At 51.5% G+C, this 18,557-nt stretch overlaps 1 protein-coding gene across 5 annotated transcripts in view; it reads left to right on the top strand.

The window, feature by feature from the left end:
• Nucleotides 1-18,557, top strand: part of ZFHX2 (zinc finger homeobox 2) — a 31,311-nt gene that overhangs the window by 2,927 nt on the left and 9,827 nt on the right. For 3 of the 5 annotated variants that reach the window (XM_045841205.1, XM_045841208.1, XM_045841204.1), the window contains exons 2-6: nucleotides 13,050-15,136; nucleotides 15,337-15,854; nucleotides 16,366-16,606; nucleotides 17,911-17,985; nucleotides 18,412-18,470. In XM_045841205.1, coding sequence (XP_045697161.1) covers nucleotides 13,099-15,136; nucleotides 15,337-15,854; nucleotides 16,366-16,606; nucleotides 17,911-17,985; nucleotides 18,412-18,470 — 2,931 coding nt within the window. In that variant the 5' untranslated portion in view covers nucleotides 13,050-13,098. Of the gene's footprint in view, nucleotides 1-5,695; nucleotides 5,856-10,560; nucleotides 10,626-13,049; nucleotides 15,137-15,336; nucleotides 15,855-16,365; nucleotides 16,607-17,910; nucleotides 17,986-18,411; nucleotides 18,471-18,557 lie in introns of those variants that run through there. The other 2 variants (XM_045841206.1, XM_045841207.1) reach the window with 2 other exon arrangements.

Raw genomic sequence — 18,557 nt, 5'->3', positions numbered from 1 at the left:
ACCTCATTCATTCTCCCCACCCATTTCTCTCTGTGTCTGTATGTCAGTCTCCGCATGTGATTTTCCCCATCCAAGCGATCCTCTCTTCCTGTGTGTCCCTGTCACTTTATGTCATGCCTTGGCTGCCTTACTCTTCTTCCCGTCTAGTACTACATGCACTCTCCTTCAGGGTCTCCATGGATTTTTCTGGCCTTTTCAGGCTACTTTGGAGTTTGCTTATCAGTCATGACTGTGGTGGTCTCAGGTCAGGGGCCTGGGAGAGTCAAGGGATGGAGCAGACATGTCCCCCCGCAAGGACTCCAGTGTCCTTTCAGCTCGGCCAGGACAGCCTCCACTTCCACCTTCACTGGGAAGCTTTGGAACTTGCTAGCATTGTTGACTGTCCTCTCTGCCATGTGCTTCTCTCTCCCACCAGGACCTCACCTCTGGTCTCCTGTCATCTGCCTCTCCCAGAGCTCCCCACCACAGACCTCTTGCTGACTTGCTTTTCCTCTCTGCCCTCACTTTACCATTGTTTATTTTTTCATTTCCCCATTTTGTTTTACCCCTTTTCTCCATCCCTGGCTCTCATGATCTCCCTTGTCTGTTCTCCACCTTTGTTCCCATAATTTGTGGTCTTTCTACCTTTCCTCTTTGGTTACCCTAAATTCCTTTTATCTCATCCTCCCACCCAGCATTTTAATTCCAGCTGCAGAAGGTACCAGAGAGCAAGGGTCTGGGAGAGGTTGGGAGTATGCTTTCTGAAGGCACATAAACAGGCCAAGAAATCAATTTAATGGGTTTCCGAGGGCATATAACCCCTTTGCCAGTCGGGGCCATTATGTCTGTTAACTGTCAACTGTGATTTTGGAAGCGGGCATTCTCTAGGACTCTGGGCTCCACCCTGTTTGGTCACCCCTTAGTCTTCAGTTTATTCTAGTGGCTTCTTTGCCTTCCAGTTCTTCAGCCTGCAGTCCTGGTATTATCATATTTGGGTTCAGCATGATTTCTTTGGGAGTCAGTTTTCATTAGCGTGACAACAGCTATCTTATGCACGGGGCTAGATTCATTCAACCTAAAGAATAGGAAAGGTGGATAGAGAGCCTGGAAAGTTTACCTCATTTTAAGCCTGTCACTGTTTTTCCAGATATCCTGAGCTTGGAAGGGTAAAAGAGGGAGGTAGATATGGACAGAAGATGGAAGATTTCAGAGATGAATAGATTTACAGAAAGGAAGGAGAGGCTGGCTGCAATAGATGCGTGGGGTAGAGAAATGCATGCCATGAGGACCAGGCAAAGGAAAGGAAGAAATCCTTGCGGAATGAGAAGCAGGGGAGGAACCATGGGATTATTAATGAAAAACTAGGAGAATGAAATTAAAAAATAATTTAATAGTGATACAGAAGGAAAGAGGGAGAGAAATAATAGAATATTCCTGAAGAGGAGTTCAACAGAAAAAGCAATATGAAATGAATACAATGGTAAAGTGGGGGAAGGGAGGAACTGGAGAATGAGTGTGGTACAAAGAAGGTAAATGGAAGGCAAACAAGGAGTGCTGGAGCAGATCAGAGCTATACAGAGAGGGAAAGAGGAGAGGGTGAGGTATCAAAGGAAACAAATGCCTCTGGTGTGAGGACACAGCACGGAGACAGCGCTGCAGGAGGGGTGATTTGGAAAGAAGGCAGAGCAGAAATACCACTGGGCGAAGCCCCAAAAGAGAGAGAGATGCCAAAGGAGAGGGAGAGAGAGCATGCAGAGCTATCTGGTAAAGCAAAATGGAGAGAGAGAGTACCTCACAAGCATTCATTCCTTTGGCCAAATCATTCAATATCCCACCAAAGGCCTTTGCATTTCATTCCCAAGCCAGGGGAACACAAGCAAAGAGATGATGAAGTAGAATTCCTATTTACTTTAGCTGACAGGAACTTGAATCTTTCTAGCCCCTTGAGAACCAAAGACCTCAAGCCTCTGATGTCATAAATTGTTAGTGTTGCCTTGGCAACCTGACAGGGTTCCTCCCTCCATGATGTCAGAGCAGCTGGTGTTACCTTGAAACCCATAGAGGAACAACTTGCTGCTTTGCTGGGGAGTTGTACATTAACTGGTCTGGGGCCTGAGTTAAATCTGTAGGATTTCTGGGTCTTGTAGCTTGACCTGCCTTCCTGGAGGTGTTCCAAGCTCAGAATGAGGTCTTGTTTGTGAGTGCCTGAGGTTTGCTAGGGTTTGCGGGAGCAAGGGGAAGGAACCTAGGGAGACAGGGACATGGAGAATGGGATGGTCGGACTGAAAGGCAGGCAAAGAAGAGAACTGAAAATGGCAGTTACCGTATGTGAAATAAAGGCTTTGTGAGCAGGGAGGAGACATACCAAAAATGTAAAATGCACTCTTTGGGTTTAGGAATGGAGACTGAAGCTGGATATAGAGAAGAGCAGGGATCAGAGCTATGTGAGGTGTAAACTGAATAGAGAAGAGGGAAGGGTTCTGAATTGCTGTGGGGGGCATGGTGGAATTTGTAGGGAAAGAGGAAAAAAAAATGGGACTCTTGAGTCAGATGCACAAAGCTGTCGGTGAGAGACCCCAGGTTAGTCCTGATGGCTATATGAGCAGGAGCTGCGTCTGGCTAGTTTCTGTTTTCCAGCACCTAGGGTGGTGTTTGTCACACAGAAGATGCCCAGTAAATGCTGATCAAATGTTGACTTGATAGGAAGAGAGGCTAAGGAAAAGTCTCTCATCTTCCTCTCACCCCACCGTTCAGGCCTATGTCTGTGTAATGGGCAAGCTGGGAAATCAGAGACTGGAGGAAGGGGCTGGAGGAGAGTGAACTGAGCAACAGCGAGACTCGAGAGGGCCGGCTGGGTTCGGGGCACACTTGGAGGCAGGCAGGGTGGACTCTAAGGGCTGATCTGGGGAGTCATTGTAGAGATAATGGGAGAAAAACATGAATGAACAGTCTTAGGAGCCCAAGAGGAAGATGCTGAGGAGGGTAGAGAAAGGTGGTTTGCAGAAAAGATTGAGTTATTTCCAAAGACAGAGTCGGCAGATTTACATTCGGAGTCGCATCCCCACCCCACCTCACCCCCAGTCATGAAACCAGAGTTGAATGGGTCATGCCCATGTTTATACATTGGTCACAAATAAAGGGTTCATAAATCACCACCAGGCCCATCCTAAACACCCTGTTCTAATTCAGGCAATCACAAGGAAGTCATTGTTGGCTTGGGCCGAAAGGCAGAAAGAAGCACAGACCTGGATGTAAGGAGCCCTGTGAGGGATGGGTTTGACCCAGACTGCCCGCTGCCGAATGAGTTCAGAGGTGTCTAGAAGAGTGGAGGCAAAAAATGCAGAGCTCACCACAGCTGGGAGTGAAATCTGCACACCAAGGGACAGTATAAATACACAGAAGCCCCAGAGAAGAGAAATGTAACTAGTCAGGGATTATAAGCTGTCCTGTTCCTCTGGTGACCAGTGAAAAAGACCCTGAGTTGAGAAGAGCAGGAAGGAGTGAGTGAGCTGGGAGCCCTAGGGGCTATAAGAAAGGCCAGTGAAGCTGGAGAAGGGGCCCATGGGCAGAGGACAGTGGCAGCTGGATGCACTGTCAGCGGCTGCCATGGACTTAGGCAACTCATATTTTGCAGCAGGCGACAGGCTGTCGACACGGCGGTCCTTTACCTCACCGTTAGAAACTCATTTCATTGATTTTTCCATCTTTCTTCTCTGGCTTCTCAGGCATCCCACCACTCACTTTCCCAGAGCCTCTCTGGGGAAAGTCCCAGGGGACACCTGCCTACCCCTCCTCCACCCCAGGCTGGTGAGACAGGGGTAAAAGATTTAGAGGTGCCTTCCAGCCCTCTGAGATAATCCCATTGGCTCTTAGTATCCTCCTCATGTAGGAACGAGTCCAGGAACTCTGTGTATAGTAATCTAGGGTACCCAGTTAAGGGTGACAGGGCAGAGGTTCACCTGCTTTCCTGTCACCAAGCTATACCACTAGCATGTTAACTGCATACACTTGGAAGAAGACATCTTTTTTTAATTCCTCCTGAGACAGCACCTGTCAAAAATTTTTTTCAAATGAGAGCACAGGAGCTTGCCTCTAGTATTTGGGCAGGAATATGGGATTACATTAAAGCTACAGTTTCAGCCTTAAAATCACAGCAGGGCCACCTGCTGGAACGGTGCTCATTAGCAGGACATAAGTAGCGAGAGCTCTCTTTGGAGAGAAGAGGGTATAGGTATGCAGCTTCTGGTCCTGTATTAAATTAGCATGTTGACATGTGGAGTCAGTGAGGCGGGGGGGTGTGGGTCAGAAATGTTTACTTCCTGTGTGGGCATTTCCCTAGTGCCTCCAGTCACAGCCAACAACCCTCAGCCTCTCCCTTTGGGGCTGGGATTGGGTTGAAGTTCAAGAGTCAATTGCCAGTCATTTGGCTTCTTAGTGAAGGAGGACAGGGGGTGGGACGGGAGTGTTAGACTGTTTCCCTGAGGAAACAATGGCGTAAATGTCATTTCCAGGCTCAAATTTTTCATTCCTTGTTTTGTTGGTGACCACCCCTTACCTCAGTCTCAAGCCCCGCTTTGTCCTTTTCCTCTGGTCTTGGGAAGCTGTTTCTCTGGAGCTCAGTGTGTGTTGGGTCTCGGATATGAGTCTGGATTCTGCTGCTTCCCCTGACATTGCAGTTGTCTTCCCTTCTATCCAGCCGCTTCCACATTCTGTGTCACTCGCCTACTGTGGTCATGCGTCCTTCCTCCCATCTCCAGCTTTTTCAGGCTATATGGTTTCTGAACCTAGAGGTAAATCCTGGTGCTTTAGGGAAAGGAGTGCACTTGAGGTTGGGAAGAGGGAAGAAGGGGAAGTCCTAGAAAGAGGGTCAGGGTGGATGGGGCATAGAGGAGTGGGAGAAACCAGACAGGCAGAGGATGACGAGGAGTGGGAGTCTAAAGTAAAAACCATGTGACTTCCAGCCGCATGAGCGCCAGAGAGAAGGCCACAATTTAAATGAAAAAGGGTGAGGGTGGTAGGCTGTGGGGACTGCGAACAAATTGGAAGAGAGGAACCCGGGAGCAGGAGCCCCTGCAGGGAAATGAAGGCCAGGAGGAGGAGGAGGAGTTGTGTTTGTGGGAGAGGCCTAACACAGCACAGGCAGGCAATGGTCTCAGCCGCCTTGTCAGTCCTGAGTTCAAGCTGTGCTGGCTTTGACCCTTGTGGGAGGAACTGAAGTGGCGAATTAACGACAATAATGAAGTCACTGCACCTTGTTTGTCTTTCCTGGTTTCCCTCTTGAGATTTGTCCTTTGGCCAGACGGGGCAACTTGGGGGAGGGGAGGGAGAGCCGCAGAGAAAGGCGGGGGAGAGGCACAGGGTAAGAGAGGGGAAATGGAGACGGGGAGGACAGGCAGACCTGCAGAAGGAAGAGGGACCAGGGATGGAGGGGAGACACGGAAGATGCAGAAAGAGGAAGGAAGGGGAAAGAACAATGGGGAGCAAGAGAGGGAAGCCTGAAAGGAGGAGCAGAAGAACCGGGGGAAGAAGTCGACTGGGGAAACTGCGAGAGCCGGAGGGACTGGACGTGGCCAGGGCTGAAAGCGCTGCAGCTGGTGGGGCCAGGGGGCGGGGCTTCATCTCCATCTCTAATGGCTGTGAAATGAGGTTAGCTCCATTAGAGGCGGTGAGAGTGTAACGAGATCACACTCATTAGGGCTGGGCCATCCCAGTAATTACCACCACCCCAAACACGCCCGCGCCAGCCGGGCTTTTGAGCACAAACAGGCACGCGGCAGCAAACCAACACTGGACACCCCAAGACACCCTGCGGCTCACCGGAAGCCCGGGGTCCATACCTGGGGCCTGAGAGCCAGCACCTTCCGAACACAGAAGAGGTACTAAGGACAGGGTACCCCCGGCCCTCAACCACATGCACAATCAAAAAGCAATAAACATACACATACACCCCAATTCAGGAAATAAGGCATGCGGTTGAATAATTACTGTTTTTATTTATTAATCACATACAAAGTGCCAGTCTCAATAATGATCATCTCAGTGGACATAGCTCCATGAGGAACTGTTTCCCATTCTATATTTGGACTTTTAAAAAAAGATTTTATTTATTTTTAGAGAGAGGGGAAGGAAGGGAGAAAGAAAGGGAGAGAAACATTAACGTGCCAGAGACTCGATTGCCTCTTTCACATCCCCAACTGGGGACCTGGCCTCTAACCTGGGCATGTGCCCTCGTGGGGAATGGAACCAGCAACCTTTTGGTTTGTAAGCTGGCGCTCTATCCACTGAGCCACACCAGCTAGGGCAAGAAATGGGCTTTAAGAAACCCACCTGGGGTCATTTTTAAGAAGTTTCACAAATGAATGCACATATCCTCATCAGTCAAATAACTCAACCTTTGATAATCTGTCTAACCCCAACCCCAAACACACACAATGGCCATGGCCCCTGTATAGACTATGATGTGGATGGTGCCCACTGGAGTTGTACAAAGCAGTGGGCTTGTTGGGCCCATCTTAAGAAACGGAGACAGCCATCTAACACTTTGAAGCTCAAAGAGTAGCATGACAGTACACTTATGCATAAGGGCAGTGTGACAAACTCAAAGTCTATTCAAAATGCACGCCAGCCAGAGTTTAGAAGCTAACACATTAACCCGAGAGCAGAGTGCAGGCTACCTGAGTCCAATCTGGACTCTACTTCTTTCCAAGTGTGAGACCTTAAAACATTTTCAACCCATCTGAGTCTGTGTCCATGTTTGTAAAATGGGAATAAGTAGCTGTATCATTTATCAGACAGTCGTGGAGGATTAGGTGATGTGATGCTTGCAGAGGGCTCAGCACAGTTCCTCACACGTCACAGAGTTCCCTTGTGCCTACTTGAAGCATCTTGCAAGGTGTAAGACAGAGCCTCCTTGCTCCATCCCTCTCACTGGAATACACAACTTGTCCAATCTGATGTCAAAGCAGCTGGGGCTTCAACATTTACATATGCAGATCAGGATCCAGCACCCTTACCCCCCAGCCTTTCTACCTCATCCTCTGCCTTCTTCCTCCCTCTGCTCTGCCTTAGCTCTTTACCCTTTATGTCACTCCTTTTCCTGCCATTCTCATTTTCTCTCTTTTGGACAAAATTTATCTTACACAATGTAAGTACTCCCCAAATACTTGTGGGGAAGAGGTTAAATGGAGAGAGAGGTAGAATTAAAATGGAGGGATAAGAGTATCTTCTTTTTTTAAAATATAGAAGGTAAGATTTAGAGACAGAAACTTACAGTTTTAAATGCAGGGAGAAGTCATACTAGTTTGGATCCAAGTATTAGCTGCTTCTGCACCCAGACAAAGTGTGAGCCTGGGCAAAGCTTTCAATCCCTGCTCTGAGATAATGGGGCATCTCTAGCCCAGCAGTCAGGAGGACCAAATAAGAAATGAAGTCTGCTGCTGGGTAGACTAGATTTTTATCCTGCCCACCTAAGGGTCTGCCCTCCAGTGATCTGGGCAGAGATTATAGCATGAATGCTGGTCAAGAAGGGGCAAGGCAGAAGGACAGTTGTTAGCCAACCTGCAAACACTACTCCGCTCTGGGAGGAGACAGCCAGGATGGAAGGAAAAGCCCTGATCCAATTCAACACCCAGTGTATGCACTTGCACAGGTTATTTAGTCTAGTCTTCACAGCCAGCAAGGAAGGTATCATTATTCCCATTGTCCCAGATAAGGAAACTAAGATTCTTCTCCATTAGTAACTTACTCAGGTTGTGCAGCTGGTGAGTGGGGGAGTCAGGGTTGACTGAGTCGGGGTGAATCCAAAGCCCAGATTCTTCCACTGTTTTGAAATACATAGCTCATCCAGTTAGAATGTGTTTGCTGTTTGTACCAAACTCTCCCCCCTACGCAGGGGGCACACACTCTACCTCTCCTGTTTCTCTTCCCCTCCGCCCCATGGCCGCTTCCCCTTGAAAGCAACAGGTTGAGTCAGAAAGGAGAGAGAGGCAGGGGCAAAGTGAGTGTGGGAGAGAGCGGTGCCTTAGTCAAGAATTTCAGAGTGGGAAGAGAAAAGGTCCTAAAAATTGGCTCTGAGTTAGGGAAGGAAGGTAGACTGAACAACTGGAAGAGTGAAAGGCAGAAATGTTTGGAAGGCTCTAATGTGGGAATCGTATGCAAATTTTAAGCTAATGTGTTGGTGCCCTCTGGCAGGCTCTGCTGGGAAGGCCTTTGGCTTGTTGGGTTTGGAAAAATGGAAGGAGAGGGGTTTTTGGTTTTTGTTTTAAGGAGGGGAGCCCTGAGGAGAAAGCCAATCCATCTGTCCCTGTCAGTCCTATCTTCTCCTGAGTGATGTTCCCTCTGTAACCACTAGGGAGCAGTAGTGTTTCTTTTCCTCTCCCAGAGGTGAGAGGGGGCTCCAGAGGGCAGGCTCCTCCCTAGCTTTGCCTCTAGTTCTACCCACCAACCTGAACCCACGCCCTGGCCTCCTCTTCGGTGAGGGGCGGAGTCTCTCCTTCCCAAGATCTCATGTTGTCCGTCGTTCCTCTGCGTTTGCGCCTTTGGCTTCTATTAATTCGCTGGTTCTGAAGCCCCTCCTTAATCTCCCTGGCTTGTGTGGTCTCAGAGCCCATCTTTTCAGCTGCCCGCAAGTTCACATCGGGTGTTTCTGTCCATTTCATAACATCTCCATCTCAGTAGCTTTCTGAGTCCCTACTGTCCATCATGGAGCCTCCTGGCTCCCTGGCTTCTTCCTGTTCTAAGTACTGTATCTACCCCTGAACAGGGAGCACATATCAAGAAATAGGAACTCTTGACCATCTACTTACCGGGTGCCTTTGTGCCCCCACTTCAGTGATTAGGCAACAGTTCCCTAGCTGAACTTTGAAAGTGGCCTCTTCCACCTGGTGGAAGAGGACAATACCAAAAGGAAGCAAAAACTTTTATTTCTCCATAGCTTTTTCCTCACCCTGTGAGGGCAGGAAGCATTAGAGAGGGACATGGAATGAAGGGACAGCAAAGGCGCTCTGGAGACTCAGGCCTTTTAGGGTAGGAGTTGGAGGGTTCATCCTGGGGGATGATGGCACCCTCAGAACTCCCCACTCTCCCTTGTTCCAGGCCTGCCTCCTCCCATCCCCCTCGGTGGCAGCAGCCTTGTAATTTAAAGCTCTCTCTGTCGCCTCTAATGTGATCCTCTCGTTTTATTGACTCTCTCTGCCGTCTGTGGCGCCCCTTCACATCAATCTCCGTTCTAATCACACCGCCGCCACTGCCTGCTCTGTCTCCCCTCACCCGCTCCTCATGGGCCCCCCCAGGCTTGCCTCTACCCAGCTTTCCTTCAGACTGCCCGCCAACCTCCACCTTACACCCGATCCACCCTCTTCCTCCTTCCCTCCTCCAGAGGGAAGAATTCCAGAGGCAGGAATGCCAGGGCCTTTGAGGGATTCCCTATCCCTTTCCACTGCTACGATGTGCCCCAAGGGAGAAAAGCAGCTCTTAAGGAAAGCCCAGAACTAAAGGAGGAATGGCACTGGTCTGAGGGAGAACAGGACTCTAGATGGGGGGTGACTTTTAAGCTAGTCATCTGGCTCTGCATAATCCCCAGAATGATACTAAACTCAGTTCAAGGTAAAAAGGGCAAAGAACGGGGCATGGAGATTCAGAGAGGAAAGTAAGAAAAGATTGAGGAGGAGGGAAATGGAAGGAGGAAAACAAGTGAAAAAATAATTGCTGCAGTTAAAGGTTTGTAATAAATAGTGGGTGATGGGAGAAGCACTGAGAAGGAAGGGGGCGGGGGAATTGGGGGGTGCACTGTGGCAGAAATAAATTTGCAATTGAAATTATTTCCTGAAGAGGAGGAGGGGCAGGTTGGGAGGTAGGGAAGAGATTTGCAAGTTTAAACAGCTTCTGACCTACCCTCGGTGTTCTGGGTCTCCTACACAGGCTAGCCTAAAGCTAATAAGCTCCTTTGGTTTCTAGCTACAAATCAACTGGGTTCCCTCACCCCACCCAATCTTGGGAAACTGCAGCTTTGGAGAGAGGATTTGGGGCTTAGGTCTTCCTAGCCCTCTGAACTTTGATCTACAGTTATGAGTTGGGGGCCAGAGAGAGGGAGCAGATCGATGTGATAAAGGCAGGATGGGCCAGGGGAGGACAGCACCCACCCTACTCAACCCTGGGTGCTGGGGCCCAGGAGAGGCCCTTCTTGTTCGGCCTCGGTTCTTCCCTCCAGGCGGAGAAAATGGGCACTGGGCCCTGCTTCGAGGGTGGGGGACAATGGAACGTTAGATCCACACTCACTCATCATCCCCACTCTCCCCCCTGCTCCCCTCACCCGCCAAATTCCATAGGAGGAATACCTTTCTCCCACAACTTCAGGGCTTTTTTCTGGTTATTTAGGATAGACTCCCGTCCATCTAATTCCTTTACTTTCTTTTTGGTTCTCCCACCCTTTTCATCCACCCTTTGCCCAGGTGCTGATTTGCATTTTCATTACCACGTTGATCCAGTCCCACGTGGAGCCCCTAAAGGACTACTACTTCATGCCTGGCTAGCCCTGCCTCCTGCCCCCCACCTCTCCTCCCTGCTAAGGATGGGGAGAGAATGGGGAACAGGGCCTGAAGGCTGGGTGGGGCCAGAGCAAAACCCATTCCAAGTCCAGGAATCTGGAGGTGAGGGTTAGAGGTGGCCCAAGGAAGGAAGGGCCATACGCCTCATCCCTTCCTTAAAGCACTCTGGCCCGAGAGCTAAAGGTTAAGTCATTAGAGATCTGCTGATTCTAAGAACTGGAAAGGTTGTGGGCCACTTGGGATATTAGAAGTATGCGGTGGTGAGGCATGGGATATTGGAGAGGTTGAGGGGACGGGTGTCAAGATAAAAAGGCTGGCACCAGCATGCTGAGGTTTGGGACTTCTTTCTAGTCAGTCAGCCAGAGGGAGCCCAGGAACCCTCATTTCTAGACCTCTGGAGGCCCGTTTTGCCTGTGCTGTGTCTGAGGGACAGTCCAACTGGACAGAGAAGCCCAGGCCACAGCTTTGGATACAGCTCTGCCCTGCCAGTCCTTTTCTGGCTTCGCCACCCAGAGCTGAGTGACCATTAGCAGCCTACTGCACCTGTTTCTTGGCTGCCTCACTTGTCAAGTAAGGTTGTTGTGAGATTAAATGAGGTGATGTAAAGCATTTAGCACAGTGCCAGGACCAACCTTAATAGCTGTTACTAATAGCTATTGTTGCTATTGCTACTATATTGTTACTATTAATATCTTTTGTATCTTTGGGGAAGCTAATCACATAAGAACAGTTGTCTTTCAGCTGGCCAGGGGAACTCTCACCAATTCCGCACACTTGTGACCAGAGATAGGTCTGGCAGGTGTCTGCGAGCAGCATGGTGCCTACAGGCCCATGGGAATTTCACTGTAGCCTCTCTGGAAAGAAGACCTTGACTGAGGGAAATGACCTCTTCAGTGCTTAGAAAATCTGAGGGTCTTTCCCAGAGCTCATTCATTCAGTAGACATGTATTGACTATGAGGCAGCCATCTTTCTCAGTGCTAGCGATAAGGGAGTGAATAAAGCAGACAGTTCCTGCTCTCATGGAACTTCCCTTCTAGGAGGGAGAAATCAGTAAAGCAGAAATACCAGGTGGTATAAAATCCCTAAGAAAGTAACCTCCCAAGGTTGTTTAGCTTCTGTAGAGAGGAAAAGCCTGTTGGCTATATTTGAGCAGAGACTTGAATGACAAGGAACCACCAGGCAGAGGTCGGGGAAGAGCATTCCAGGCAGAGGAAACAGCTTGGGCAAGGCTCTAAGGCAGACATGAACTTGGTGTGTTTGAGCAACAAGAACACCAGTGGGCTAGGGATGGCCAGCCAAATGGCAGTGTGGAAAGCAGAGAAGCAGGCGTCAGATCAGATAGGCCCTTTTGCAAATACGGGGAAGGAGTCTAGATTTTATTCACAAGGCAGTGAGAAATCATTGATGGGTTTTAAGCAGAATATAGTATGATCTACATTTTATTTATTTATTTTAAAAGAGAGGGCAAGGGAGGGGGAAAGGGAAAGAAACACCAACGTGCAAGAGATACATCAATAGGGGACCTGCTCCGCAACACATGTGCCCTGACTAGGAATCGAACCAGTGACCTTTTGGTTCGCAGCCCAGCACTCAGTCCACTGAGCCACACCAGCCAGGGCTGATTTACATTTTAAAAGATGATTCTCTATGAAGTTTGCTTTAAAACCACACAGGAAAGAGGGGGGATTGGGTAAGGATATATACAAGACTGGCCATGAGTTGGTGACTATTGAGGCAGAGTGATGAGTACAAAAGTATTCTTTATATTTTTGGTTTATATATGTTTGACATTTTTAAAAAGATTTTATTTATTTTTACAGAGAGGAAAGGAGGGAGAGAGGGAGGGAGAGAAACATCAATGTGTGGTTGCCTCTCACAGGCCCCCTACTGGGGACCTGGCCAGCAACTCAGGCATGTGCCCTGACTGGGAATCAAACCAGTGACCCTTTGGTTTGCGGGTCGGCACTCAATCCACTGAGCTACACCAGCCAGGACTATGTTTGACATTTTTCATAACTGAGAATTAAATGAAAACTCATCCTGGTTGCTGGGTAGGAAGAAACTGGATTGGAGGGGCAGTGGTAGAAGTAGGAGCCAAGGGGCTATCCATTGCCATTAGTTCAGGAGAGAGATGAGAATGACTGGGGCCAGGATAGTGCTGGCGTAGACAAAGATAAATGGGGGAAGGGAGGTTCACATGTTTGAGAGGTTGCTGTCAAATTGCATACGGTGGGGTAAAAGAAAACTTTTAGTTTTTTAGCCTAAGCAACCAGATAAATGGTGGCACCAAATTCTGAGATAGGAAAGATGGGGAAGAATAAATTCAGGGAAGCAATAAAGAGTTCTGATTTTAGACATGTTAAGTTGGAAGACTGTTAGACACTAAGTGAAGCTTCAAGTTGGCAAAGGGGTACCTGAGCCTGGTGCTCAGAGAAGAGAGTGGGACTGGAGTAGCAGGAGAGCTAACTGCCTATGTCTCCCCTGCTACCTCTGACAGCACCGCCCTCTCTGTGTTTCCCCTACAGGGTACTGGCTGTCACGCTGAAATGAACCCCCAGCACTCCTCCATCTGCCATGGCCACCCTTAGCGCATCCTCTACTGCTGGCACCACCCCACCCCCTGGGCACAATGCCCAGTCTCTGCCTCCAAACATCTCCGCCCCTGGCACCCCAGCTAATCCTGTCACCAAAGATCCCCCTGCTGCCTCTTCGACCTCTGAGAGCATGAGGCCCTCGGAGCCAGGGGGACAGCCCCTGGAGTCAGGTTGTGGCCTCGTCCCACCAAAGGAGATTGGGGAGCCCCGAGAAGAGCCTGGCTGTGATGGCTTCCCACCAAAGGACCTGGGGGTGGAAGAAGACCAGGAGCAGGGGAAGGGAGAAGGAGGGCTCCCTCCTGTGGACCTAAGTAACCATTTATTCTTCACAGCTGACGGTGAGGCCTGCCTAGGGGCCAAGTTGGCCCTGACAGGTGGCAGTGAACTGCTGTTACCAAAGGGCTTCCCCTGGGGAGAGGCGGGCATCAAGGAAGAGCCCAGCCTACCCCACCCACCCCCTGCACACCTCACTGCCCTTCACATTCAACATGGCTTTGACCCAATCCAAGGCTTTATTTCTTCTGACCAAATTCTGTCCCATGATACCTCAGCGCCATCTCTGGTCGCCTGCGAGGGAAGGGATGGAGCCTTCAGGAGCTACCAGCTGGCTCCAAACCCACCTGGAGATCCCAAAGATGGCCCCATTGGGAGCAGGCGGGGAGACCACAGGGCACTGTTCTGGCTCTGCCTCCTGTGCCGCCTGGGTTTCAGCCGGCTCCAGGCCTTTATGGGTCATATGCAGTCTCATGGGGTGAAGTTAACCCCTGCTCAACACCAGGGCCTGCCAGGCAACCCAGCTGTGCTCCATGAAGGGGACGAGGGTTGCATGGCCCTCCTAAGCTTTCTGGAACCAAAACCACCTGCTTGCCCACCTTCAGAAATACCCCTGGACAACAGCAGCACAATGAACCTGGAGGTGATTGCAGTCCAGACAGAGGAAGGCCCCCCTGCGGCAGAAACCCAGGCCCTTGTACTGCCCACAGAAGAAGTCATGGCCCCCAGTCCACCCTCCCCATCCACAACCCCAGCCATCTGGGACCCCAGCCCAACCCAAGCCAAAGAATTGCCAATGGCAGCAGGTGAGGCAGGGCCAGATTGGTTCCCCGAGGGCCAAGAAGAGGATGGAGGGCTCTGCCCCCCACTCAACCAAAGCTCACCCACCTCCAAGGAAGGGGGCACTCTCCCCGCCCCAGTGGGCTCTCCCGAAGACCCCAGTGACCCACCCCAGCCATACCGCCTAGCTGACGACTACGCCCCAGCCCCTACAGCCTTCCAGGGCCTCAGCCTGTCTAGCCACATGTCTCTGCTACACTCACGCAACTCCTGCAAGACACTCAAGTGTCCCAAGTGCAACTGGCACTACAAGTACCAGCAGACCCTGGATGTGCACATGCGGGAAAAACACCCTGAGAGCAACAGTCACTGCAGCTACTGCAGTGCTGGGGGGGCCCACCCCCGCCTCGCACGGGGAGAGAGTTATAACTGTGGCTACAAGCCCTATCGCTGTGACATCTGCAACTATTCCACCACCACCAAGGGCAACCTCAGCATCCACATGCAGTCTGACAAACACCTGGCCAACTTGCAGGGCTTCCAGGCTGGGCCTGGTGGGCAGGGAAGCCCCCCAGAGGCATCGCTCCCACCCTCCGCGGGAGACAAGGAACCCAAGACCAAATCATCCTGGCAGTGCAAGGTGTGCAGCTACGAGACCAACATCTCTCGAAACCTGCGCATCCACATGACCTCTGAGAAGCACATGCAGAATGTCCTCATGCTCCACCAGGGGCTGCCGCTGGGCCTGCCACCTGGGCTGGTGGGGCCAGGCCCTCCGCCCCCAGGAGGGGCTGCCCCTGCCACTCCCCCTGAACTCTTCCAGTACTTTGGGCCACAGGCCCTAGGGCAGCCCCAGGCTCCCTTACCTGGCCCTGGGCTGAGACCAGACAAACCCCTGGAAGCCCAGCTGCTTCTCAATGGCTTCCACCACCTTGGAGCGCCTGCCCGCAAGTTCCCCACACCTGGTAAGCTCCACAGGCTCTGCTTCTCTCCCCATTCCAGGGCCAAACTCCATTCCCTGCGCTCTTCCCAAGGGCCAGCCCCCCACTTAGGTAACCTTGGTGCCCTCAGCACTGTCCTCATTTACCCACCACCCACATTCCCACAGACCAAATGGACCCTGCTCCGCTCCTTCTCGGGCCACTAACCCATCTCTGTCCCCTAGCCCCTGGCAGCCTCTCCCCGGACACCCACCTGCCTCAAAGTCAGCTTCTGGGCTCCTTGTCCGATGGCCTACCCACCTCGCCACCCCCAGACGACAGCCCATTCCTGAAGGTGTTCCGCTGCCTTGTGTGCCAGGCCTTCAGCACGGACAACCTGGAGCTGCTGCTCTACCACTGCAGTGTGGGCCGCAGTCTGCCAGAGGCCGAATGGAAGGAGGTGGCCGGGGACACCCACCGCTGCAAGCTCTGCTGCTATAGCACCCAGCTCAAGGCCAATTTCCAGCTCCACCTCAAGACTGACAAACATGCTCAGAAGTACCAGCTGGCAGCCCACCTAAGGGAGGGGGGTGGGGCCATGGGCACCCCCTCCCCCATGCCCCTGGGAGATGGAACTCCTTATGGGTCTGTGCTCCCCTTGCACCTGCGCTGCAACATCTGTGACTTTGAGTCCAACAGCAAGGAGAAGATGCAGCTGCACATCCGGGGTGCAGCCCATGAGGAAAACAGCCAGGTCTATAAGGTGAGGGGCAGGAGGGCCTGGGGTTTGAAGGGCAGAGCGGACAGACCCCAGAGAGAGGGCAGAGGAGATGGGGATGAATAGGCAGAATGGGAAAGTGATGGAAAAAACCCAGGTGGCAGAATTGGAGAAAAGGGTACATATGCACCAAGGCAATACACTAGTCAGGAAAAAAGATGCTGAGAAAAAGACCACAGATGATGGACTCAGATGAATTGAATCCAGTACTTTATTCAGCTTTTTGGGTATTTGGGGCTCGAGGGCAGAATCTGCCTCTGCTCAGTCCATTTTATCACCAGAAGATTGAGAACAGAACCAGATTCCATTCACAAACTAGGAGAGACCCAGGATGAGTAGGAGGAAAAGAAGATTGGGGAGAAAAAGCTGTAATACTCAGATGGCCTTAGGAAAGAATAGAGGGGCTTGGAAGCTCCCTTGGGGAAGGCAAAGGAGTCCCCCAAGATTTGGAGGCATCTGTTCCTGCTGGGCCTGAGCAGTCTTTCCATTTTTCCAGTTTCTGCTGGAGATGGAGGGGGCAGCGGCAGGGGCAGAGCTGGGGCTGTTCCGCTGCCTGCTTTGTGCCTGGGAGACGCCCTCCCGCCTGGCAGTGCTGCAGCACCTGCGAGCACCAGCCCACCGCGATGCCCAGGCTCAGCGGCGACTGCAGCTGCTACAGAGTGGCCCGGCAGCCGAGGAAGGGCTCTCAGCTCTTCAGAGCATCCTGAGCTTCAGCCATGGGCAGCTCCGGACTCCAGGTGAGAACCAGGAGACTGGAGGGGAAGGGCTGGGCAGGGAGAGCAGTTGGCACGGGAGCCAGGGGGCTGATGAGAAAGTTATACAAGGAAGGAGGCACCAGTCTAAGGGCACTCAGTAGCAGGTGGAAAGTTGCTGTGAAGGGGTGACAAATCTGGATTTCGGGAACAGTGGGGTGGCCACAGCGAAGGGGGGAACAAGAGGTTGTTGGAGGGAGGAGGCAGAGGAGGGCAGTAAATTTGCTGGGTGGACAAAAGAGAACAGGAAGAGAGATGAGGAAGTCACTGGGTGATTCCAAGTAGTGACCAGTGTCCTAGCAAATCCGTGTGGGAGGTGGGCGGGAGCTGCTCAGGAAGGACAGAGAGGCAGAAAGAAAACAGTGGTCCAGGACATATTAGAAACTGACGGGAGCCGTGAGCCTGGCCTGAAGGCAGCACAGATGGGAAGCCCTTGACAAGCTCCCCAGTCTTTCCTGTCTCCTCAGAGGTCTTCAGCCTGAAGTCTGGGCTCAGGGTCCCCCTTAGGTGGCTCAGGTTGTACCTGCAGAAACTGGGAAGGGCCCACCAGGCGCCATTGATTAGAGGGTCCAGGAGAAGGGCCTGGGAAGAGCTGTCAGGGGTGGGCACAGGTATCTGGGCTTCACAGAGGCCAGTGGTAAGTGAGGGTGAGGGCACAGGCAGCAGGAACCAGGAACAGAAAGCATTGACTGGTGCTAATTGAATTGCCAATATGCTGGCTGGAGTTAAGTGCCAGAGGGGCCCAGATCAATAGCTAACGATCCTGGCGCAAGGCTGAATGGAGTTAAGGAACTTTAACACTTTAATTAGGCCGCCACCGAAAATAAATTCTTACACATCTGTCAATTCTTACTTGAGTGGTAATCTCCTCTCACAGTTAGACCAGCCACCTCCTGCTTGCCGCAGCTGCTTCCATCCGACCTCACCTTCCTTCTTCAGCGCCCCTTGCTCCACATTTCTGGGCTCCTGGCCTCCAGGATCAGTCAACACAAGGAGCCGAGTTTGGTCTTGTTTCTGTCACCTTCCACTGAGCCACTCCAGCCAGGGCTGTTTGCTCATCTCTAAGTGACAGGGGCTGGACTGCCAGAGATAATTTCTTAGGCCCTACCAATTCTAACACTAATTTTTCCCCTTGTTCTCTGTGTTTCTTTTTGTCTCCCCGGCCTGTTGATTCATCCATCCGTTCTCTTTCTCGTTGACTGGCTGCTTGCACTGCTTTCTCTGCCCTGTCTCCTCCCATTCCTGATGCTTCATCCTTGTTAAGCTGACTCTCTCTTCATTCTACACAGGGAAGGTTCCTGCTACCCCCTCAGCTGAGCCACCCACCCCTGAGAAAGATGCCCAGAACAAGACAGAACAATTGGGTGAGTTGCTCATCTGGTTCATTTCCCTCCGTCCCTTGCCCTCCACATCCCCAATCCTAATACATTCTGAGATGCTCATGGGACCTTGCAATAATCCAGACACCCAGCAAGGCCTGTGATAAAGGAACCGACGTGATCAAAAAAAGGACACAGAGGAGAGGGAGAGCCATAGAAGCTGGGTGCTCCTGTTCTCTTTGAGGACCCTAACCTGGCCATCCCTCTAACCTGGGAACAGCCCTGCTGAGCCAGTCTCCCTCACTGTGCTCAGTGTAGCCCTGTACTTTCCTGCCCTTCCTCCCTTCTCCCAGAGCCCAACCCCCTACCCTGGAAGCTCTGTGCTACAAATCAGGTCATCTTAAGAGCTGGGGGTCTGTGAAAGGAAGAGGGAGGTCTGTACAGTCTCTCAGTCTCTCCTTTCATCTTCAGCTTCTGAAGAGGCAGAGAACAAGACTGGCCTCCCTGGAGACAGTGCCAGCCAGACCACGGTCAGAACTGGGGTAACTGGGAAGAGCTGGGGCGGGGGGTCTGGTTTTCCTGAGATCTGCTCATGTTCTAAAGGCTGAAATTCTAAT

The sequence above is a fragment of the Phyllostomus hastatus genome, unplaced genomic scaffold (assembly GCF_019186645.2).
Source record: "Phyllostomus hastatus isolate PE091 unplaced genomic scaffold, TTU_PhHast_1.1 phas_contig_348, whole genome shotgun sequence".
NCBI lineage: Eukaryota > Metazoa > Chordata > Mammalia > Chiroptera > Phyllostomidae > Phyllostomus > Phyllostomus hastatus.
This window is presented reverse-complemented; position numbering and strand designations above follow the sequence as displayed.